At 33.8% G+C, this 25,820-nt stretch overlaps 3 protein-coding genes across 6 annotated transcripts in view; 1 reads left to right on the forward strand and 2 right to left on the reverse strand.

Moving 5' to 3' along the window:
• Positions 1-4,696: 4,696 nt before the first annotated feature.
• Positions 4,697-5,488, forward strand: LOC126852058 (uncharacterized). The gene is made up of 2 exons (XM_050596540.1): positions 4,697-4,922; positions 5,016-5,488. Exons 1-2 carry the CDS (start codon positions 4,893-4,895, stop codon positions 5,280-5,282), a joined length of 297 nt encoding a protein of 98 aa, XP_050452497.1. The 5' UTR covers positions 4,697-4,892; the 3' UTR covers positions 5,283-5,488.
• Positions 5,489-7,490, reverse strand: LOC126852022 (pyrimidodiazepine synthase-like). Of its 2 annotated transcripts, XM_050596487.1 has the most exons (5): positions 7,107-7,490; positions 6,910-7,015; positions 6,327-6,570; positions 6,016-6,240; positions 5,489-5,881 (listed from the first exon to the last, which is right to left on the reverse strand). In XM_050596487.1, exons 1-5 carry the CDS (start codon positions 7,132-7,134, stop codon positions 5,750-5,752), a joined length of 735 nt encoding a protein of 244 aa, XP_050452444.1. In that variant the 5' UTR covers positions 7,135-7,490; the 3' UTR covers positions 5,489-5,749. The 2 variants fall into 2 exon arrangements, with proteins under 2 accessions (XP_050452444.1, XP_050452445.1); XM_050596488.1 differs by lacking the exon at positions 7,107-7,490 and having other exon boundaries at positions 6,893-7,009.
• Positions 7,491-13,652: 6,162 nt separating this feature from the next.
• Positions 13,653-25,820, reverse strand: part of LOC126852007 (transcriptional regulator ERG homolog) — a 48,300-nt gene continuing 36,132 nt past the window's right edge. For all 3 annotated transcript variants that reach the window (XM_050596450.1, XM_050596449.1, XM_050596448.1), the window contains 3 exons: positions 18,180-18,239; positions 15,160-15,397; positions 13,653-14,114 (listed from right to left, as the gene is read on the reverse strand). In XM_050596450.1, the coding sequence (XP_050452407.1) occupies positions 13,778-14,114; positions 15,160-15,397; positions 18,180-18,239 (635 nt within the window). In that variant the 3' untranslated portion in view covers positions 13,653-13,777. The remainder of the gene's footprint in view (positions 14,115-15,159; positions 15,398-18,179; positions 18,240-25,820) is intronic.

Genomic DNA, 25,820 nt, shown 5'->3' on the forward strand with positions numbered 1-25,820 from the left:
TTATCGGTTAAACATTAGCTTCTCATTCGCGAAATTTAACGATTGCAGAATCGCGAGTAAATTAGTACAAATTTTATGATTTATTTTCAATTAGAGATGTATTTACAAATTCCGTATCACAATCAGATATTTGTGAAATAAATTAATAAATTACACTGCGAGAACATCATATTTTTTCCTCGTTCTTTTTGTTTTTGAACGCGATTGCTGTTCCTCTCGTCAGGTGAACGTTAATAAAGTTGTCTGGTTCGTACCGGCAAATAGTCGAAACGATCTTTATTGTGGAGAATTATTTCTTGTTGGTTTTGCAAGATCCATCCGCGACGTCTAGTTTGGTGTTCTATTGAAAATTGGGGATTTTCGTTGCAGGACTGGAATTAATCCTAGATTTTCCTGACGATTCCCGAAAATAATGGTTTCGGTAATAACGCAACGACAAACGCCACACGCTTTTTAAAGTCGAATTAAGAAATTAATTTAAACAATATATATTTTTTAGAAGAAAAAATATTTTTTCTCTTTTAAAAATGTTCTTCTGTCATTATTATTATTATTATTATTGTTTTTATATGAAAATAAAATTTAACAGTAGATTAAACATGGATATAGCTATTGTCTATAAATTTATATTTTTTAATAATTTCTAATTAGTTTAATTTAATTTAGTTTTTGTTGATTTTAATAAAAAATTATAGTTACGAACGAATATATTTTTATAATTAAATATTAAGTAATGTCAATTTTGGTTTCTTTTAAGGAACTACTTACAGATATTGGACATCCCACTATAAGACATTAGTTCTCGATTAGTACTTTTAGATACTTATATGTAATATTTGATATATATATATAGATATATAATAGAATACATGCGCAAATCAACATTATTTAAAAAAATTTTTATATTCTTTTCAATATTATATTATATACGAAATTATATATGTATATGAATATAACGTAAAATGTGCGGATATTTAAAAACTTCGAGACAAATCAAATGGGTACTCCGATATCAGAAAAAGATTGAATTTATTTATTTAAACGCTACAAAAAGATAGCTTAAAATTATTTACTTGAAATTATATCGATTTATCTTGCAAAGTATTTAAATTGAAATAATTTAATAATTTTGCTGTTATCGGGTTTGATTCGTCTCGAACAGTTGGTACCCGAGAATTATTTATACTCGCACATTTAACACTAACTATAATGAAGATGCATGTATTTTATTATCCATAAATATAATCGTTCGTAACCACATTTTCAGAAAAAATTGTTATATCCATTTATTTTTCAATAAAAAGATATATTTCTTAATAATGGAAGAACATGTTTTCTCGCGCAATTTTCAATCTCGTGAAATGAAGATAAATGGTAACTGTCATTGATTCATTATCAAAATCATTGTTATCGGGGACAGTCCGGAAGATCCGGAATTCGTTCCATTCTGCAGCGGCTCTAACGTTCAATGGATCACTTAACTTTTCTTTGCGAATTGATCTTGCAAAAACTGATGTAGAAACAAGACGTATGTTGGTCGTTCTCCACTTTTAGGATCGTTCTTCTCTTTGTCGAATATTAACCAGCGTATCACTCGGCGGAGGGAGAGTCTTGTTAAAATCGTCGGGTCTGTTATTCTTTATAAAACATAGCAATTTTTTATAACAATATTTAAAGGCTTATAAGACGCATTTTATTCTATTAAAATAGTCGTTCATGAGAAGAATATATATCATATTGTTGATCGCGACATTCGTATAAAATCGCGTATTGGGAAATAAATCGGGCAATGAATTTCAAATGTTCGTCGAAATATCTTAGCATAAAATGATAGTAATTATATCGCGCGCGCGTGCGTGTGTTATAGATTTTGATTATTATAGATATTACGCGTAATTAAATATTACGAAATTCGTCGGTTCATTTATTTGTCGTTTGCTCGCGAATTTTAAATCACGATTTGTTTTATAATTTAATCGTTGATTTACATCGAAACTTTGTCTATCTTTTCGCTTCTTGAATACTTTTTTTTTTTTTTGAAAGTCTGCGCAAAATGCGCTTATAATGCAAATTCTTTTTTTCTGCAGTAAAAAAACGATTAACGATAATTTTCTTAATGACTCTTTTGGTCGTGATTATTTACGTTATTACAAAATTTATTAAGTTTTATAATTAAATGTCGATTATTAATAACAAATATTGCATCATAAATTGTTGCTAAAAAGCCTAGTCTATTCTAAAAATTTCTAGTAATTTTTTTATTATACGTATATTTTGGACATTTTCGTGTGATTCTATATAATAAATTATTTTGTATTAAATTTTAAATTATATTTCGTAAAAGGCGAAAGATTTATGAGTGATTTGAAGGAAAATCAGAGTAGGTTATATTTTGTATATTATATTTATCGTTTTGTTTATATTAGAATAAAAATGAAAACAAAATAAAACCTATCCTGAGAAATGAGGAAGAGGAAAAAGCCTATCCTCACACATTTTTCCTCCTCGATAGTATCTCCACCTTAACGAAGGCATTTGCCGGGTGAGGAGGTTTGAGCACTCTAATGAACCTAAGAGCTATGCCGGCGGTAACATATAACGTTTTTGAGTGAAGCAAATTTGATCATTCAGAGATCGATTAACAACGTCATATATTCCATCTTGGTTATTAAAAGTATTTGAATTATTAGATTAATTAATGAAATATTTTAAGTAAGTATTTGATGATTAATCAGGGCAAAAAAATCTTGTGCTTTGAAGCCAAAATAGCGTCAAAAACGAAGCGTGAACTTTATATTATTTATATTATTATTAATGTATATAATATATATATTAATTTTTATTAATCAAATTCTCTCGAAATCTATTTTTAGTCAAACATATATTTATGGCAAATTGGATTTAATCGCTTAAAGCGATCAAACTTGCTTTACTTGAAAACGCTAATAGTTACCGGTAGGGTCACCCATGCCGGACAGGTCGAAGGGAAAGAGTCAGACTAAGAGAGATACTATAATTATTATATATTTATTATATTTTTAAATATTTTTAAATATTATAAAAACAAAAGAGATAGTAATCGAGAGAATAGAGAAAAAGAGCTCAAAAATATTGCCATATCTCTCTCGGAACTTTTAAATATATCTTGATACAAAAAATTTATTTCTGAGAAACAGAAGTCTATTCTCCTATAATTATATTTTCTTATAGTTTAGTCCTATAGTTTTGTAATCTTTTTTTTTTAAAGTTTTAATTATTATCAGCATTAATTAATTCTTTCATGTCAACATATTCGCTCGGTAATAAATATACTGTCATATTTTCTCAAAATATTATACGAAAAATCGAAATATTTTTTGCAATATTGGATGGAGCATAAAAATTAGCAGTAAAAATTAAGAATTTCTTTTATATTTCATGGCATGCTACACAAAATTTAATTAAAAAGCCGGAAACATAAAAAAAAATCTACTTATCCATACTTCTACTTATTCATACTTACTCAATACTTGGAATTAAATTTGATTATTAAAATAGAATTAAAATAATTAAATTTATTTTTTTTTTAAATTTGAAAAAGTATATTACAATAACATTATAAAGCATCATAACATGTAATATATTTTGTTTTAAAAATTTTACACACACAAACACACACACGCACGCACGTCCGCACACATATATATATAAATCTCTCGAAAAAATATTATTTTTGCATTTCCAGTCCTTGAATTAAAATTCTGAGTGGAATTCTATAAAAGAGAAAAAAATTTTTAAATTTTATACTTAAAAAAAACAATATTGCACAAGATATCGCAATTTTTTGACATTTCATGATATTTTGCGAAAATCTAACAGCTGATAATATAACTGGCGATCATATAATTGTAAAAAAATTAACACTGTTGACAATTAAAACTCTTTAAAAGACAATAAAAATTCTTTTCCAAGTTTCTTTTTCAAGTTTTTAAATATAACGTATAGAAGATATTTACAATAAATTATTTTTATTTTTATTATTATTATTTTTAAAAAATATAAATATTAAGCACTTTAAGCATTGTTAAATTATGCTTTTAATTTATATAGTTTTTATTATTATATAATTTTTTTATAATATTATTTAATTAATTTTTTTAATTTATGAATTTGAATGGATGCATTGGATGCATTATAATAATGTGCATTAATGCACATTAATAACTATTATAAAAAAATTTATATAAATATTAAATAATTATATTTTCCTATTTTAGTTTGAATTATGTTTTATTGTTTTTTTATGGAAGTTTTAATTGTTGACAGCGTTAATTAATTTTTTGACGTTTATATACATAAAAATACTTCAATTATAATTTATTATTGTTGTAATATATACTAGAATGATTAAATATTACGCGCAAACTAATAAAGCATTAATAAATCCATAATATTTCTCCGTATTTTTGATCCACAATTATTTTGTACGGTATATTTAGTATGGACATGAACCAACCGGCTGTTTTACCGTTGCATCGAAAAATGAATCTGGCCATACATAGTTTCGGCGATTCTAAAATGGATCTAGTTGACGATACCATACGAGTTAAAAAAAGTGTCTTTTGAAAAACGGCGGCGTGGCCTCTCAGATTTTTCTTTGATGATATATCTATAAATTGCAGATATCAAACTTATCGATTGGGCACTTTATTCGGAATTTTTATTAGCTTTGTCAGTTTACTCTCTCTTTATTTTATATTCTTCGACTGTAGGAACACGTGTATCGTACACTTCATTCGTCAATAAAGATTTTATTTTGCAAGTGTCACAAGAATTTTATTATATTTATTTATCTTGTAATATTGTGGAGAAATATACAGAGGCAAGAAAGTGTGCATAGTAAATTGTACATAATGACGCGAAGCGATACTGTGATTACTAAGGTACTAATAATTTGATTTTTACTAATAATTTAATAACTTTTATATTATACAAGAATTTATGAGAGATTAGTTTGATCGTTTAAATTTTTGTAGATGGAACACGTGGAAGAGAGTTTAAAAGATACTTTATACAGAGTTGAAGTAATTGAGAAAAAGCTAAAAACAAAATTACTTACTACGGAAAATCGTGAAAGATTGGAAAATGAATTAGAAGAAGTTAAAGAAGTCCTTAGAAGAAATGAAAAGAAATTACAGAATTTAAGAAAGGAAAACTCAAAATCTTTTATGGTAGCGGCATGTTTGATTTTTGTATGTTTTCTTCTCTATGGAATGTATTTAATGATTTTTGAGAATATTTAGTGATTATATTATTAGGGAAGAAGTATTACAGTATTAAATTATCTGTTTTATAAATTTTATACAAAATATGATTATCAAGTTATGATTCATGACTTACCAAATTGATGTTAGATTTTGTAAATATTAGATATTAAATATCTCAGAATTATATAGTTTATATGCAACAATTTGCATAGATAAATAATAAATATTGTGAGAACTTGCAATTTTCCATGTAAAAGAAATTTTTATTTCCATGTTCCATTCAATTAATATAACAATCTTTTAAAATAAATATCTTTTTTCATGTTACTAATTACTGCTTGTTTTAGATAGTGCACAAACATCAATTTTATTCATATTTCTATATATCTTTGCTTTAGAATGCAATTTGTTATATTAAATCAGCAATATATAAAAAAGTAATATATCATTTGAATTTAAGAGATTGTTAGATGGAATGGGCTTTGTAATTAAATTATATTACTTTAGCTATTAATTATTAAATCATACTGAGGTGTCCCAGCTATTCGGCTACGTATGTATTTGGCATGCGCTTCAACATCCAGAAAGCTACCATGTACTGCTGGATCTTCCTTCATTGCATTTCTCCATTCAAGCTATGTCATATAAGATATTTGTCACAATCCCAATTTCAAAAATTATATTATAATTATACTATAAAATTATACTATAATTATACTTTATAGCATATACTTATATTATAATAATAATATTATATGTAATATATTACCAGCCGCAGGAAACGTTCTCTAGGTATGACAAATTGCTCTCCCCGTATAATTCTTATCACATCTGCTCTTTCGCACCATGGCCATATCATAAAATCCAACATACCAGGCTTACTCCCTCCAAAAAAAGGGGTTCCTCTTTTTGCCAATTCCTGATCAAAAAGTTCTAAACCATTTAATGCCTCATTAAACATATCTTGCTCTAATGTTGGACCTAGATAAAATACCTACAAAACAAATGTAATAAGCTCAAAATCCATAAATGCACTTGAGTTATAAATAAGGAGTACATTCAACCCAATATGAAAACTACCTTATATATAGTTGTTATTACTGCATTAAATCTATAAATTAATAATTTATCTTTAGCTTTTGCTAAAGGATTACTTGGATATAATTTATTTTGAGGGTAGGCATCATCCAGATAATCAGCAATAATTAGGCTCTCATATAATGTTTCTCCTGTTTCTAATTCGATGCAAGGAACTTTATTCAATGGATTTTTTTCTATTAACCAGTCTGGCTTGTGTGTTAGATTCACATATACAATATCATATCTAAAACAATATATATAAACATTATATGTATATACATATTTTTTGCAAACACATGAGATTATTTATGAATTGTTTAACAATTATTTGATAAAATTTGGAAATTTTCTTTAAAAAAAAACTTTAAAAAAAACAGTAATTTATATATTAAACTGTATTATATCATGCATGCTCAAAAATAAATATGTAATAAAAAATTATATAATTTAGAAAATATACACTTGTATATCATATATATTTATATGTATCGTTTAAATTGTTTCTTAAAAAATATTCTATACAAAGAAACAGATTTTATTACATAATATATCTAAAAAAAACTTGCATCATGTGTATTCTTACGGAATTTGTTTGGCATCCAGCACGAGCTGTACCCTCTGTACGTACGGGCAAAAACGCATACTGTACAAGCGTATTTTTCCAGGTACGGGGGGCGGAGGGACGGATCCTGAAGGAAAGAATTACGTGTTTTTAAATATCCTTATCAATTTTCCGCTATACGACGCATAATCTGTGCAATATAAATATTTTTCTTGTACCGGTACTCAAGTGTTTCGTAGTAGTCATCCTGATCTTCGTTATTAGCCGCGCCGAATGTCAAAATGTGATTCCGTCTGACATTCTAACGTTTGACATTTCCGTTATTCCGGCCGGGTCGAGAAATAAATATCGATGACAGTACGAGAGAACCTCTCTACACTACACGAGGGTCTCATACATATATATATATATATATATATATATATATATATGTGACATAAGCAAGAGAAAGATACAGAGAGTTTGATTGTCTTGTGATGAGGCACACGTGCGCCTTCTATGTTCAATGAGTTCTCATTTTCTATCTTTCTCTCTTTTATCTGTCATTTTCTGATATTCGCTTTCTTTATACAATCATCCAGTCATTTACGAGATAAACGCTAGAACGATGAGCTAGAATGCTAGAATAACGAGAAATTAAAAAGAATTCACTGGCACGTCTCGCCATCTGTATCATATATACAACAAGGAAACGGTAGGTAAGATTAGCGCTCTGTAATTATTACCAGTCTTGTTAAATTACCAACAGACGATAATAAATATTTACAAATAATAAAATTAGAAATTTAAATTTTCGCGGGCCAATGTAACTAGATGGCGCGTTGAGTATTTTTGGCGCCATAATTAGTAAGTGCGATACGTAACTCTGTGCAGTTGCCTAGCAACCAGTAACAAAAGAATCCTCGTCTTGGTCCAGTGTTCAGTCTCATCTTACATATTTCTGAGTTTAGAAGTTAGATTAAAGTGAGTGATTCATTTGGCAAAAAGAGAATAAGATTGCAGAAGGGAAGCAAATATTAGAAGAAAGAAAGAGTTTGCAGAGAAAAGATTATCAAGGGTAAGATTTCAAGAGAAAGATTATAGATTATTTAGTAGTTAGATTATAATATGAACTGGAAAGTCTGAAGGACAACTGCTCACCCGCACACACATTCCTTTTTATTTTTTTAAAAAAAGGACTATTAAATGTTATTAATTATACTAGAATGAGATATATATAATGGATATATATATATATATATATATATATATATATATATAATATCATTTTATTATATATATATATATAATATAATATAATATATATAATAAAATGATTTAATTGAGTGAAATATGCGAGAGCAATAATCTGCCGTTAAAAATAAAGAATACGTTCCAAAATGTACTCTCCGAGGAAAAGTCTGTTCGATGGCCATTTCGAAACTTTTTTCAGCGTTTCTGATTGATTCCGGTCTGGCTATCGAGTAAAATTTTCCTCGGAGAGGAAATTTTACGCAATTCTGGAACCTAGTTTAAGTTGATCAGCTCAGCTCGGATTGTGTGTGTGTGTGTGTGTGTGTGTGTGTGTGAGACGTTATAGATACGTATGCACATTTGCTGATTTTAGTACGCACTTTTGATACATATTGTTCATATCTTTATCATAGAATAATATTTTTCTCATAAATAAGGGAAAAGGGGACTATAAAATTGTTTTCACACTTATTAGCGTGTAAAATGGCAGACAAGCCTATAGCAGTTGCTGCTTTTTTCCATAATTTCTAATAAGAGTTAGTAAAACAAGCGTAAAACATAATTATTCATCTTCTTAAAGTTCAATTTACATAAGCAATAAATAACGTTTAGTTGCAATATTGCTCCCGCGAACAAATTAATTAATATCCTCGTCGAATCTCGAGTAAGACACGCGTCTCTACAATTGCATTCACGTCCGGCGTATACATATATCATCTTGAAATCGAGTAATATACACGAGAAGTTAGACACGACGGAGCGGGGGTGGCTTTTGCTTATACAGGCGGAGGAACGCGTATTTTATATAAGTGTAGGGGTTGTTGATAGCGCTAAAGAAGGATACACACGAGGATAGAGTCGATGATGGAGAAATGGATATGGAGGTGGCGTAGGTGCTAGAGCTCGTGACAGCGGGTGGTGGCAGTCGCGATCGTGGTAGCTAGTGCTTCGCAAAATGCCACGAAGGGAGAGAGTGAGAAAGAGAGAGAAGAGAAGGTTGGAGGGAAAGAGAGAGAGGAAACGAGGTGGAAGAGGAACGGCGCGGGCGCTGATTGGTAGCAGAATCGATTAGCCAAGCCGAGCTAAACCTCCGGTACCGCGGCATGGTTCGGCGTGGCGACGCCGCGAATTTCCCGAATGGGGGTTTCCCGTTGGGGCGGACCTCGCCGAACCCGTACAACACCCTCACGGCCCTCTTTCACCATGGCAACCCGACCAATTCGCCAACCGCCGGCAACCAAGACTGACCTACCGTGTGTGTTGCTCGGCTTATTTTTCTCTCCTATCTTGCCTCCGCATACCTCTTCCCTTCCTCACCCTTCCTCATCCTCACCCTCACCCTCCTCCACCTCCTCCATCGCGCTGCAACTTCGTTCTTTGTGTCTCCGCGCCGTTCCCTTTGTCTCGTTTTTTTTTTTTCCTCCTCCCGGTTTCGTTTACACACACGCGTTTACACGTACGCACGTAAGGTATAGGAGGGAGAGAAAGAGAGAGAGAGAGAGAGAGAAAAGCTGAAAAACTCTTTTCCATTTTTGGTTGGTTTCTTCTTCGATTGCTTTCTGTTTCATCCTCGTTCGCTCTCTCTGTCTCTTCGATTAGATAGATAAATGCATCTTTCGCGTACGATGAAGAAGGCAAACGTAAATGCGTAAATAGAGGAATGGGAGCCACATTGATTTTGCCAACGACTGATACAACCCCGTCAGCACGTTTAATTAGAACATGGCGACTTTAATACAAGCGCACGACAACAAGAACAACAACAGCGCTCCCCCGATTTCCCGGATCGCGATTCTCGTGATTCTCATCTCTATCCCGTTGCGCCTTCTTCCAGTTCCCTTATCACGCCAACGATGAGAAATCTTGTCCTTCGAGAGGGGGCGGGGGATGTAGGGAGGATCGCTTATCTACCTAATCTAACGCGTTCTACGCTAGTGCCAGACACACACCTCTCGTTCATCCACTCATCCATCACTGTCGTCGTCATCGTCATCATAGTCATCAGATAGTTATTTATCATTATTCGTCTCCATTCTCGATCATCACGCCGAATCTTGTACACATACATACATACACACACAACGCACTCTCGTTCTCGACATCCTCTCTTCGGCGCATTCTCCCGCTAAGACTAAATTTTTCTACACGCCTACGCTACACATGAAAACACCCTATCTACATGAGCGCCCTTCACGCTTACGACCCGTCCGGACCGATCCGGAAACTGCTGGATAATCATCGTTCCCCATCGCGGTGCGCGATCATATGATCGGTCCCACGGGCCGCGTCGAGGGCCGCGCTAATCGCTCAGAATTACTCTAGGAATGCTTAAGGTCTCACTTACGAGTAGTATGATACACATCTTAAGGAGTTCCGCTTCTTTTCGACACAAGGTACGCCTTTTTTTTTTTCGGGGACGGACTGCCGACACGCGTTATAAATCCATGAAGAAAGTGTGTTGAGCTTTGCAAAGGAAAGTCCGTATCTCTTTCCGTATTTCCGAAATTATAAACCGGACGTTATTTGATGTTTAATGTTTCTTGTTTTCAGAGACTTTTAAATTTATTATATAGCATTTATACCGTCATCGGAAAAAGATCAGTGATAAATAGCCAGCAATGCTAATCAGATAAAGTTTGCATATTGTCAGTTTGCGTGATTTAATTAACTTGTAAATTGAGATTTTATCCTAACGCGTTTATAATGCGGATGCTAAATTTAAAAAATTTATTTAAAACGTAATGGAGACTTTGCATCTTTATCCGTTCGGATGTTTAAAATCTTTATTTGTGCTTTTATTTTTTTTTTGCCAATTCATACTATAATAAAAATTCGTTATATTAAATTTATATTATATTAAAAAGGTATAGATTCAAAATGACAAAATGATTAAGAAATTAAGCATTAAATCAAATAGATCCATGCATTGCGAATGAAAACATTTTCCTTATCGCTAAGTATTATATTTTTCTTCTGATTTGAATGAATTATCGAGCAACAGTTCAACAGATAGATCTACAAATCGTTTTATTCTCGAAATTGATAATAAAATATAATTTATGAGCATTTATTTTATCAGTAGATTCCGAATAAGATAATATTAGAGAGATTAATCAAATGATAATTTTTTTCTTTCTCGAGAAATCCACAATATGCACAACTTTTTCTAACTAGTATAATATCCTCAGGATTTAAATCGAAAAATTCAATGAAGGACTTCGTTCTCTTTTTTTTTCTTTCGAGATTAGATTAGAAACAATTATTATTTATTACACTCGTGTAATACGACAACCTTTGCTCCGAACTACACATAATGCGTTTATAAATCTCGTCTGATCTGGATGGAATTCGGTTTCGGCAATCCATCCTTTATATCGACATGGGTAGAGCGGCCACATATCTCACGTGATTCTAAAAAGGATGGCGTAAAAGTTCGATTCTGATTGCGTGTGCCGTCGATTGATATGACTTAAACGTTGTACTTTTTTTTTGGTGATTATCGTCTACATATCTCACGATGACGGATGATGAGGGTGTACGGTAACGCGGTTTCGTTGTAAAATTACGTCAAAGGAACGAGCGCGAATCACGCTTAAGTGAACCACCGACATATGATACGAGCATACACGGCTGGCCGTATAAACATTATATGCGCTCCGATAATCGTCTCTCGCACGCACGATTCGTTCCTATGTAGCGCCTCTACCCATTTCTCATACGTAACGAATAAGTTAAAAGAATTTATGATACATCGGGTATTTAGCTTTGGTCTGAATCGAACATGAGTGCATTCCGTGAACGAGATGCATGGCTTACGTGAGGGATGATGCATTTTTTACTTGGATACACATAAACATGCCCGATTCAATCCAATCGTAAACGCCGACAACGCTCGTGAAATCTTGTCGGCTTTTTATTCGTGTACGAGCTTCCTTTTTGGACCAAACGATTTCGCACATCCATTTTACCGTCGTGCAATTATTTATTATTTTTTTCCTCACAAGTAAAATAATCTCGCAAATATGAAAAGCGTACTTGGATAAAGAAACATGAAATGCATGACTAGATAAGACGGAAAATGAATATCAGAGAAACTAAAGATAATATTAGGGAAATAGAAGATTTTTCTAACAAGGTTTTATTAAATTACGTGCCCTATCAATTAATATGTTACTTGCAAATTATAAAGAACTAATTCTCTTTGGTATAGATATTTGGCAAAAAAAATTATTACAATTTATTTCACTTATCAATAAAAGAAAAAAAAAAAACGCACAAGAATCAGAAAATTTTCGAGAGATGCTTGCGAACTCAAAATACGATAACGGTAAAAAGATTCATGCGAGAATTATCTCACGAACGCATACACACACACACACACACACACACACACCCTGTACTAACGTAATGCATTATACTGTATATGTACAACGTTCTTACAATAATAATTTTTTTTTGTTTTTTTTTGTTTTGGTTTCTTTTTTTTCTTTTTTTTTCTTTTTTTGAGGCGCACCCCATCGGCCGCGGCGAATCAGAGTCCGCAAAGTACTCATTACGTAAAATCGTCGCCTTTATATATGTATAGGCGGTGCATAAATGATCACTGATTGCGACGCGTTGCTTAGGTATTGCATCGAAAAAATTGCAACGGTGTATTGCACACTATATTGGGGCGACTGTGTCGCACGTATGGATTTAGAGACGTTAAATCTGTCCAAACGCGTCTTAAATTTCAACGTTTCACACACAAATATATACTTCTCATTCTCTTCACACTCACCTCTTCCTTTTTTTAATTATTACTTAACAAAGAAATGCAAAGAAGCAGTTACGTCATATGGATAACGCTATTAATAAAATTGAAAAGACTGCTATGCTTATTTCGCTATCGGTATTTGTATTGTAAATGTGTAGCACAAGATTAGGAAAATTTTAGCAAGTAGAGAAATGAATTGAATTTTTTATTTAAGTTAATAATTAATTTTTTATTTAATTGAATTTTTATTTTCTTTAGTAGAATTGTTATTTGTTGTTACCAGAAATATTAAAATACTAAAATATCATATTTAAAGTTTCTTAATAAAAAGACTATTATATGAAAAAATTCTTTATATTAAAAATTTTTTTTTTATATTAAAAAATATAAAAAAATAGTATTATATTATTAATAAATCTTGTATGCGCGTCACTCCCCGATGTTTGTTATCCTTTTCTCTTACTCTTTCAGTGATTCGTCATTCACTATTTACGCGTCGATTATAAAGCTGTGTATCTACTTGTGATCGATGACAATTTACAATAACTATTTAGTGTTGGTCGGTGCAAATATATTTCCTTTCAATATAAATAATCTATGAATTGGGCTTAAAAGAAAAAAAAAAAGAGAAAAACTTGCTCTCAAATTGCTTGAAAAATTCATTAAAAGAAAACAATACCATAAGCGCGAATACACGCGAAATGGACAGATTCGTGCAAATACCTGAAGCAATGTGCGGTCCGAGCCTCCGGGGGCCGGGGTGGGGGGGGGGGAATAAAAGACTGTGTAATTTACGATTACACACGTTGTCGCCGACAACGTGGCAGCAACGGCTCGTACTCTTTCGATAGAAACGTTTCAACGCGGCGTGCCCAGGGCACCCCAGTGCTCGGCGGCGGGTCATGCGTAATGCGGATAGGTGCCGAGATGAGGTGGCACGTGTCCGGAGGCCGTGTGATGGCCGGCGTACAAGTTGGCGCCCGGGCTCGTCGACCAGTAGCTCGACGCCGATTGAAAGAGGCCGCCGGGAACGGACACCGAAACCGACGCCGCCGGCGGCGGCATGAGGTTCAGCTTGGCGTGACCGTAACCGGACATGAACAACTCGCTCTGGTACTTGTACGCCGCCGGATCGGCCGCCGCCGGCTGCGTCGCTGCCGCCAGACCCTGGAAATCGAACTTGTACGCGTACCTCTTGCCGTGCACCTTCGTCATGATGTTCTTGTCGTAATAATACCTGCAAGCAGATGGATCCTCCGTTCTGATTTCCCTCCACGATGAGCAATGACCGCATTTATATTTGTAGAATTAATTATTTTCACGAGCTCTTCTCAAAAACAGTTTATTTTGATACATAAAAAATATATAATTAGTTATTATATATATAGTATTAAAAAAAAATAACTACTATAAATTTTGAGGAAAAAAAATTGAGACTGTCCAGAAGAATCTTAGAATCTCAATATCATCATGTACGATTAAGAAATCTGCTATTGATAATAAAAATCATACAATTTTTTTGTCGTAAAAGTCTTTAAACTTAGACGATCAAAACTTTGATTTTTTATTATGACTCAAAAATGTGTTTATTAAAATAAAATCTTATTTTTCGAAATCATGTTCCAATTTTAAGAAAATTAATTATTATAAAATATATGACAATAAATTGTGTGTAAAATATAAATTCATTATTTAATTGTTGCGATATGAGATCCATAAATACGTACACATTATTTTTTATTATATCGTGTATTTTTCATTACATTGATATACCATTTCTTCAGTATTTTATTGTATATGTATATGTATACAAAAAAGCATTTCGCGTTAAAAAATACTGAATTCTAAACTCAACATCTTCAACTCCGATGATAAAAAACGAGTCCACTCGTCCGTTTAGTAGTTCTTACACGATGAACGAAGGGACGTCAAAAAGAGAGCAATCGCGTAATATAATCAGTGGATCTGATGGAAAAATAATAGCCGCGTCTACCGTCGGTTTGACTGTCGGTGATTGAAATTTCTCCCCCGTTCGTCACCCCCCCCCTCCCCCTCCCCCTCTCTCCGACGACACCGACACATACACGCGCGCGTGGTACGTCCGACCGTGCGTACACCGAACGAATTTACTTTCTCCCCGAAACTTCGTCAAAACATAAATGATAGCTCGTTAATGGCTTTTCCATTTGACGTTTGTAGGAAAAACGCGGCGCGTCGCGATCGTGAACGCGAGAAAGAGTCGCGGCGGAAGAGACTCGCGATCGTCGTCTACCAAGACTCACCTTAGAGCCCTCGACAATTTGTCGTAATTCATATTAGGCTTAGACTTCCTCTCGCCCCATCGTCTCGCCACCTCGTCGGGATCGGTCAACTTGAATTCGCCGTTGGTTCCTTCCCACGTGATGCACGCGGCATTACTCGAGTCGGACAGAAGCTCGAGTAGAAACTGCCAGAGTTGAATCTGACCGGAACCGGAGCTCGCGAGTCGACTGCTCGTCGCCCCGAACATTTGATAAGGATCTGCTGGCCACAATAAATTCAGTACTCTTCACCTCGCAGCCCTTATATTATTATATTACTTAAGTAAGTAACATACGTGGAAGATATATTACTCTCACGATTCTGTTATGTGCTCAAATTTGATATTTCGCTGAATATCTTTATCTTTTAATAAAGATATCAAGTTTTTATTTCAATAGCCATTTTATATCCTATTGCATAATAATAAATAAAAAAATTCAAGATCCTTCGAAATTACAAATTGCAAATAGGCGTCATAAACATGGGATGGAGCCGAATTTAATCACAATTGAAATTGGATATTATTATCGCCCCCTTTTTTGACATTTCGTTTGTTAGGATTAAAGCACTTGACCAACTATACGTGCGATCTGTCCCAATAAACATTTGTTTTCATATTGCAAGTGAGAGCAAACGATGAAATTTTTCGCAGTTTCACGTAGAATATACCTATCCATTACATTGGTTGTTTTTCAAGAGTCTCTGTATCGCCCTTTAAAAGCTTTACAATGCGTCATCACCGACGCTCACCGCCGCTCAAAACGTGGAGGGCCCTACAGCCGTACAAAAGAACATAATCGCAACCCTACAATAGAATAGAATTCATTTGGATCATAATAATTTCAATTTGAGAAACTACTGACGGAGTGGCTCAAAGGGTGAAACGAATGTCCTCTAAACCTTCGAAATCGTGCGATTCAAAATATCGACTATCGCGATAAAAATGCAATGTGAGAGAGAAGAAACAATAGATTAGAAATCGTAAAAGCCGCTTTTCTCTTTTAGCAAAATTTATTTATTCATGGGGATTATTATTCTTGAAAGCACTGAGTGAAACAATAACAAGAAATGAAAAAATACATTTTACAAAAATTATGTATTTTTTAAATTACATTTTTTGCTTTATTAATAAATACAAATATATAAAAAGATTTTTTTTTTTTTTTAATTTACAGTTAACTCTCGATGATCGGAAAATTTGCATTAACAATGAATCTAATTAATGTGCGCGAAGTTGCCTCAATTTCGCGCGAAAGAAAAATGTAACGGACTTTATAACGAAGAGGGTCGATTGAAAATGTCCCGATTTAATGACTTTCACGATCTGAAAGAAGCGTCCCGACACAAGAACTCCAAGACGGACCCCATAAAAATACAAGCCGAGCGATTATGAGAGAGAGAGAGAGAGAGGACAGACGCGGATGATGGGGACGGATTCCGAATTGCCGGACCTCAAAGGTCGTTTCGCCCGATGAATTCGCTGAATGCGTGCCGTAGTGATCGCCTTTCGATCGAACAGTAATTCACTTACAAGTTAATAATGGGAAGGGGCGCGGTACACCCATTTATCTGCCGGCAACGAGGGAACGACTGGGAGAAATACTGAGATGCGACTACGCCCAAGGGTTCCAGGCTCTTTTCTCCGTCGCGGCCCGAGACTCTGAGGAATCGATGAAGCGCGAAGTAACAGTGACCTTGTTCAACTATCATGTAAGTGAATCCCGGTTTTCACTTTTTTAGATTTTGGACGATTTACAATTCATAAATCGGGACAATATTCTACGTATAATTTCATTGATAGCTCATAGAATGCAATATAGAAAACGTTTGTCAAATCAAATATTTTATCTATATTGTTGATAATAGAAAGTTTTCTAATTTTATAGATAGAAATTGTAAGATAGACATAATGATATGATAATTATATTTATGCATATTATTCATATAAAATTATGAATAGAATTCTGTCGAATTTAATCCCGAATCAAATATCATTTAAAATAGACTTTATGCTACCAATATATTTAATGCATTCAGTATAATATAAAAAATATAAATGCTTTAAAGTAATTTAATTGAAAAATCTCATATTTAAAAAAAATTTATTAATTTTTATTTAGGAGATATAACCGAATTTACTGACGTTTATTTAATTAAAAAATTTGCGAATTAAATTACTTATAATATACCATGTGTTTAAATATGTATGAGAATTTTGCTTCTATATTTTTCTACGATATCAATATGAAAATCAGTTATTTCTTTAATTCAACAAATAATAGTCAAATATACGTATACAAGATGGATTTAAACATTCTGGCCATATTTTGAGATTTTATAGGATTTATAGGAAATTTAATTTTGAACAAACGGTAATCTTGTAAACATGAAAAATGCTTTCTTAAAAAATTAGCGTTCAAAATGTTCCGAAATCAGTTATTTTATACATTTTTACAAGTATGAATATGTATAAAATAATTGTGATTTCAGAGCTTTTGAATGCTAATTTTTTAAGGAAGCATTTTTCGATCCATATTTATAGGAAACTTTTTGTTCAGAATTAAATTATCTATAAAATCTCAAAGTCTGGCCGAAATGTTTAGGCCCATCCTGTATAATAATATTTTTATTCATGATTTTATCTCTTATAATATAATTTTGTTCCTTCTGGAGTTTTTGTGAAATACTGATATTTTTAATGACCACAATTAATTAAGCATTTTGTCATACATTCGGTCTTCAGATATGTAATATCGTAGACAAAATCGTAGATATAATATAATTTCAAGCAATATACAACACATTTTTCTATTAATGTGATTTCGTTATATAACACACTGTATTTGCAAAGTTATTTTTTATTAAACTAATTTATCGAGAGAGTGATATATACCTTTGATTAGAATCTATTTTGAATATTGAACTAGAAGCGAAATCAGATAGGAGGGTAGCATGAGAGGGTAGCACTTTAACTTCTCAAAAATATCTACCTACTACATACCAGGCTGCCTGAGATGGCTGTGCGTGTCCAATGCTGTCTTTGATAAGCTGCTTCCATAGCCTAAAACAGAATGTTTGTATGCGTTATTTTTCACACACACACACATACATAAAAATTTTATAGGACAAAATACATATATCTAGAAAATTAATGAATAATTTTAAGAATATGAAATAAATATCAGTCAGACGTATTCTTAAGATAACGAATTACACCATGCAGTGTAATTCATTGTATTCTCCATCACTAATTAATTTTTCGAGACATATAATTATTTATTGAAAGAGACACCAGATGATTTCCGAGCTTCGTCGTTCGCGCGCATACATATATACGGTGGGAAGAGAAAATTCTGATCGCGGGAGACGACGCGGCTAAAGTCATCGGTCCGAATGGCGAAGATGAAAAAGCGCAAACTCGGTCGAGCGTTAGAATCCGTTAGAGAGGATTTCCGTGTAGGCAAACACACGGGGTTGAGTGCTACGTGTACGTCTCTCTCTCTCTCTCTCTCTCTCTCTCTCTCTCTCTCTCTCTCCCCGTTCTCGTTTCGTCACCGTCGTCCCATAGCGTAGGCCTCCTCTCCTCGCCTTATCATACGAATTCCCTTTCCTCGTGCGAGGCCCGACGGTCACGTTCACGCACGGACGTGTGCAATCTGTTTAAGGGCACAATGCCCCTTAATTTCGGCTCGTTATACGCTCGCAGGCGATAGTCCGCAAAGGTCAGTCGGCTGGCTCTTCGAAAACTCATGGAATTGCAATTGTTTCCAAATTGGCTCGAAGACTATTTACGCCATTAGCACGCATCAACGCGCGTTTTATTTTCCAATTGATTTCCTTTTTTTTATTTGCGATTCCACAATATTTTGAGGAACTAAAATTATTTTTAATTATTTTTATGCTGTTCTATTTTTCTGATAAATGCATTATATTGCAAATATTTCATGTGCTATAAATATTGTGAAAATAGAAATAAAAAATTAGCCTTTATAATGTTTTGTTAAATTAAAATATTTTTACATACAATGAAGTGAGAAAACTAAGGCAAATAAGAGCCAAGGCATGAATATTGATGCATGAACTTGTTCTTGTTAAATTTTAGTAATAAATGTGTATTAAAAATATAAGTTTTGGACCGTTTTTTGGTCCATCTTTAGCATCGGTATAAATATATATTACATTGATATTTTAAAACTGACATATATAATATTTGTCATTGCAGTTAAATTTAAAATTAAAATCAATAATGAGAAAGAGAAGCAAGTGTATATAAAACAATATTAAGATAATTATATGTAGCATTCTGAAAAAAATACATCATCGAGAAAAGTCATATAATTCTAACTTTATTTAGAAAAAAATTATGTAACGGATTGAATACTAAGAAATATATTCATGCTCTCGTTTCTCACCAATATCGATAATGATGTGCGAGAATCGATACAACCGAGATCCCCCACAGAGACAACATTTTCGACACGCTGTCGCGTCGGAATGTGTAGCGAGCCCCATGGGGCAGATGCTACCTTTAAATAGCAGTCGGTGTCCGCTGTGTTAAACAATCTGATTTCGCCTCTGATTGGGAAGCGGGTACGGCCTTGGACGAGGGTTCCGACCGGGGAGACCAGACGTTCTCGGGTCTCTGAGGATCGTAGGGGTCCGCCGCAATCAGTGTAGCCGCGGGGCTACGAGCCGTCGCGCGCGTTCGTTTTTCTAACGCAAGCTCCGACGCCGCGATCGACAGCGTGTATAGCGGATGTCACCGATAACGCGATCAGATTTTTGGCGTAGATTACAGATAGTGTGAACTCCGTTCAATTATACGAACCTGTCAAACGTCACCGTTTCTGTCAGAAAGCTATTATTTTTTTTTACGAATTCTTTAATAATTTTTAATTTATTAAGTTTTAAACAGTGTTTAGGATATTAGCGTAAATAGATTTTCAGATCTCATTTTTTGTAATAATAAGTGAAGTCAATAAGGAATATATATGTAATCTCAGACAAAGTTAGCTTCATTTAAAAATGTTATTATGAAATTTTAAAAATTCTTAATATCAAATTATTTGATCTTTATTTTTTTTCAAATATTATTTGTTTTTTTACGAATTCTTCAATAATTTTTAATTTATTAAATTTTAAACAGTGTTTAGGATATTAGCGTAAATAGATTTTCAGATCTCATTTTTTGTAATAATAAGTGAAGTCAATAAGGAATATATATGTAATCTCAGACAAAGTTAGCTTCATTTAAAAATGTTATTATGAAATTTAAAAAATTCTTAATATCAAATTATTTGATCAATATTTTTTTTTTTTTCAAATATTATTTGTTTTTGATTTGCGATTACATAAGGAATTGAAATGTGAATTTCCGAAATATTTGATAATTTTTCTTGAATAATGTGTGATTTAAAGAAAATTATATTTTTTACTATAATATTTATATGAATATTGAAAAAAATATTAACTAGACAGTAAATTACACATAATAAACTACAATTTTTGAAAATACATACACACACACACACACAGAAGCTTTAAATTCGCAAAACAATTTGGACAGTTTAATGCATTAGCAATCATTTGGATTATTTATATAGATACATTATTAAAAATGCATGCAAAAATTCTTTTAAGCATTGTTTTTATAGTTGGATTTAGCGTACTGTACAGTGTTTCGTCTAACATCACCTCGAGTCGACGAACGTGCACCCATTGTCGCGAGTATATCTGCGCATTCACGAGCAATTACGCGGGGCGGGGTAATCCCGTTAAGCGGCATGCAGCCTCCTCGAGGGAGGATCAAAGAACCCGTCGTCATTCCGTGCTGCTGCACTCTTTGGTAGCCTCGGACGCGCACAATGCCATTCGGCGTCGCGACGCCCAAAAGAAGGGGGAATCTCGGCGCCCCGACTTGGAGAAACTTTGGGCACGTTCCAGCAAACACACCGTCGCACCCGAAATCCTCCCGTTTGTTTCAATCGTTTCTCCATATAGTATCGAGATATCGTTCCGCCACGCTAATTTCGAAATGTTGCCGAAGCAAGGCTCGCATTCAAATTGCTTGGAAATTTTTAAACTGTATCTTCTCGATACTATAAAGAATCCAAATGGAACGGTTCCGCGAGATAAAGTTTTGTCGATACTTTGGAAAATGGAGCAATGTCATTTTTTATTATCAAAGAACGAAAGCATGGCAACTTTCATGAAAAGAATATCTCTCTTTAATAAATTCTTATACTTCAAATTATAGTCAGTATTTATAAATTAGTTTGTGATTCATCTCAGTTTCACACACACGTTTGTGATTTTATTATATGTAAAATCTTACCGTAAATCTTGCCACTTTGTTACGCTTTAAATTTTGATAACATCAATTGAAACGAATAATGTGAAAGATTCCGACTTGTGTGGTAGAAATATTTTCATTCGTCATCTTTATTCATACTAGACTAGGCAATTCATCGGACTATATGCTACAGTCTTAAGTGGCTATACTGACTCATGCCGAGGCGTTTCGGCTGGCGGGCCTATTTCGGACATAAATCACGCTACTGTGCGAGAACGCGGTGCGTAATAATGAGCAAGCGAGCGTAAAACACGCCAAGCGTAGAGAAAGGCGAGTCGCGCTCGTAGGAGCTAAACGTGAGATAGCAGAGACTACACCTATATGCGTGCAGGGCTTGAAAATCAGGAGAGGTATTATTTTTCACGTCGCTCCTCCCGACGTTCCGCTACTTTCGTCGGAATGCGAACATTTTTTGTGTACCAATGCGGAAGTGCATGAATTATACAGAGATCCTCTTATATCCGATAAGCCGAAGAGATATTTTTGTAAAGCAAACCAAATTGAAGATACATACAGGAAACGGCAAAGTAGTAAATTAATTTTTGCAGAAAATAGAATTTAAATGTTTTAACATATTATTTTTATATAATGAGTTTAGTAATAATCTTATATATATAAAAAAAAAATATATATATATATAAATAGTAGAACTTAAGCGAATCAATAAATCACAGCAAACATTCCTAGAAAATTTATATTTACAAAAAAAAAGATTTTTAAAAATTCTCGCTTTACGGATGATTTTAAAAAAATATTTGAAACTTTTTAATTTTGATATTTTATATAGTCTTCCTCTAATAACGTCACGATTAAAAATTGAAAATATTAAATGTAATCGACATCATATCATAAATGTTCGTGACGCACGTGACACACAAAAATCTCTAAAGTATCGACTATCTGTCCGGTAAATTGCTTTCTAAAAAGCGGAAGTCGCAGTTGTTGAATGAGGCTCTCTCGAGAAGTTAGACGTGCAGGCGATTCGTGCCCTGTGATGGAGGTAACATGTTTTTGTTCGTCAGATAAGGGCAGGCGTAGCAAAAGTTATTTGTAAGAGCGAGCTGCGTAGCGCGGAAGAAAATTAATCGTTTCCTAATTATCGCATAGCGTGTATATAGTGCCGGGTTAACGGGAAAAAAGATTCTTGTCTTCGGCTCAAGTTCCCTCGCACGATACAAGGCGACTGAGTATTGTTTAGAGCATAATCATTTTTCGCATATCCACGCGAGCTGCTTGCGCAATATCTCAAGCACTCAGCAAGAATTCTTTCGTTCTTATCACCTCTTTGAAAAAAGCGTGCTCGTTTATAAAACATAAAAAAATATATATTAAATGTGTAAGATAAAAACATCTTAATATATGAATTGTTTTATTGCCAAATGTGTGTGAGTGTGTGTGTGTGTGAGAGAGAAACATAATATCTTGTAAAGTGAAGATTTGTTTCCTGTCTCTTTTTATTTTTATATTTAGATTCCGGGAAGCTTCTTCAATTTTAATTATTTATAATTTAAAATAATTATCTGTTAACATTTTTGTGAAGGAAAAAATCCACTTGAAATTAATTAAAAAATCCATAGATAAAATGTGGCTGAATAAGTCTAAAAAATCGTGATAGTCATTCTTATCCTACGAAGAGAAAATTAGAAACTCATTTCTTAATTTATTAATTAACTATTTTTTATTTATCAATCAATTTGACATATTTAACCGAAATTCCAGTTGACATTTACGGTCGGATGTTAGGAGTCACGAGGTTTCTCGGTAAAATCAGCTACTTTTTGCGCGTGTAGATGATATAGGCGTTCGATTGCGCACGGTTAAAGTGGAAACGCAATCCCTGCACCCCAACAAGGAATCGGAGATGAATGCGAGCCGATATGGGGGGAGAGTCCCGTACGCAGTCAGCCATGCGTAAACGTGTCACGCATAGGCACGTGCCCGTGTATGTACTACCGAAAGACATAATGCGAACTGCGACAGCGACTTCGACGACGGTGTCCCGCAACCCCTACAATATGCTACGGACATTTCTGCCGCGCGATTCCAATTTACTCGGCCTTGTATCGCCAAGGAAGAATAACAGTCCGACCAAGACTGCGTACCCCACCGACGCATTCTTTTTTCTCCGCGATGCGAAAAGATCACGCGACTCGCGATTAGTCGGCATGCAATCAGATAATTTTGAGCTTTGTCATCAACATTTTTTTTACCTTGAATATAGTGCAAATATCTGCAAATTTATTTCGGAATCCTATGAATTGTTCCTATGCATTGGTTTTTTTTTTTTCATTCTCTATTGATGCTTTAATATCTTTTTTTTTTTAATTACAATTTTATATGCTATTATAATATTTTATGTATTATTTGTCTGTGATTGATAACACAGTCTGACAAAAAAATATTTGCCATATAATTTTAATTAAGAGTACGTGTTTCTTATAGATTTTCGGCCAACAAGAAAACGATATCGCTGTTTTCAAATTGTATCATTACGTCAGATTTTAAAATTATTTTGAATTTTAAAATGAAAAATTGTTGATTTCTCATCTTAAAATTCAAAATAACTTTATGAGATAACTTTATAAGAAAAGTTATAAGAAACATCTATTCTGATTAAAGTTATTTGACACAAAGATTTTTTTGTCGACCTATAATTAATAATAATAATAGCATTAAAAAAAAATAGAAGAAAATATGCGAATGAATATTTCTTTCAAGTAGCGCTAAAATATGAATCACATCAACCGATTGACACCCTTGTTTTTTTCCGAGAGAGACGATGAGAAAGAGAGAAAGAGTGAGGAGAGAGGAGTCCCGCTACCCTTTTTCATTTTTCTCGTCGTAAATCTGGCAGCGCGAATGCGCTGGTCACGCGCCGTTTCCCAGTGACTTGTTGCCCACGATCCATGTCCCCCCGGGACTTTGCTTTCGTGACCCCGCGGGGTCCATGGACGAGCGGAACCCGTGCCAGCAAGATCCGGTAGCCTGCTCTTCCTGGCCGGGATTCCGGTCGCCCCCTCTCTGGATACGTTAGAATCCATGGTTCGGAAATTCTCACGAATTCAAAGCTTATTCTCGGACGAATTGCTGATTTTTATCGATACGACGATTAATTCAATATGTAATTAGTTAATTTTCTAAATCATAATTATACATACGTAATTATAGCAGAGAAAAAGAATATTTAATTATTAAAAATTATTCCATCATTTAATTATTCGCAATTAATGATAGTCGAGAATGATTTATTTAACTTTAAAAAGAGAGAACATATTTCGGAGTTTAATCGAAATATAAAAATTTGCGAGCTCGTAAGTACAATTTCGTGAGCTTGTATTGAAATTGCATAAAATATAATTCATTATATAGATCATGAAAGTTTTAAAATTAAGATTTATTGGAATCATATATGTAATAAATCATTATATTTGTAATCACAGTAACAATATAAATACTCGATTCCTACGTATATTTTTCTTCAATCGTACAATGTTTTAATTTTCATCATGCATTGTGGCACCTCAAAATAATTTCTTGTCGAAAAGATTTTCAAATGTAACACTGATCGGATATTAAAAAAAAAAAGAACTAAAGAGCGCCGGAAAGATTAAATCATCTTTAGAGATCTTTCGAAATTTGCATTATGGGGATATCTCCTGATTTTACCTTCTAGCGTCATCATCTAGCGTCAATCACTCCGTGCATATTTTAAGGGAGGCAAACTTAGAACGGGACGAGGGGGAGATAGTTACCTATGGTGTCGAGGATAGTCACGCCATACGCGATCGGGCGCGTGAGCGAATTGCCAAGGCACGCGCCGCTCGGGAGTACGTAATTATCATAGGGTTGCCCTCAGACACATACACGTAACACAGGGGGTCGAGGGTCGGTCGAGACTCAGGTCAGGAAGTCACGCGAGGCACACTGGGGAACGGAAGGGCAACAAGGGAGAAGGTGGGAGGAGAAAGAGAGAGTGCTTTTATTGTTCTACGAGTCGTCTTAAAGTCGCTTTTCCTGGCCAGTGGGCAGATCCACTGAAACCACCCTGCTTGGTGGAGTTGGTGGTCGATAACGCGGCGTGACAACTCTTGATGACGCGCCTCGTCGCAAGGCGATTTCGAAAATTCTCGAATCGATTTGCTGAGGTTTATGTTATCGGTATAAGTTGTCACATAGTAGAAGGAGCTGCACACTTGTTTAAATAAATTTTTTTAAGTGCTTTTGTCGAATTAATTTAACCGAAGTAATTTTTTTTTATATTATTTGTTATTAAAAAAAGTAACGCTACGC

Source organism: Cataglyphis hispanica, chromosome 9 (assembly GCF_021464435.1).
Source record: "Cataglyphis hispanica isolate Lineage 1 chromosome 9, ULB_Chis1_1.0, whole genome shotgun sequence".
NCBI classification, from domain to species: Eukaryota; Metazoa; Arthropoda; class Insecta; order Hymenoptera; family Formicidae; genus Cataglyphis; species Cataglyphis hispanica.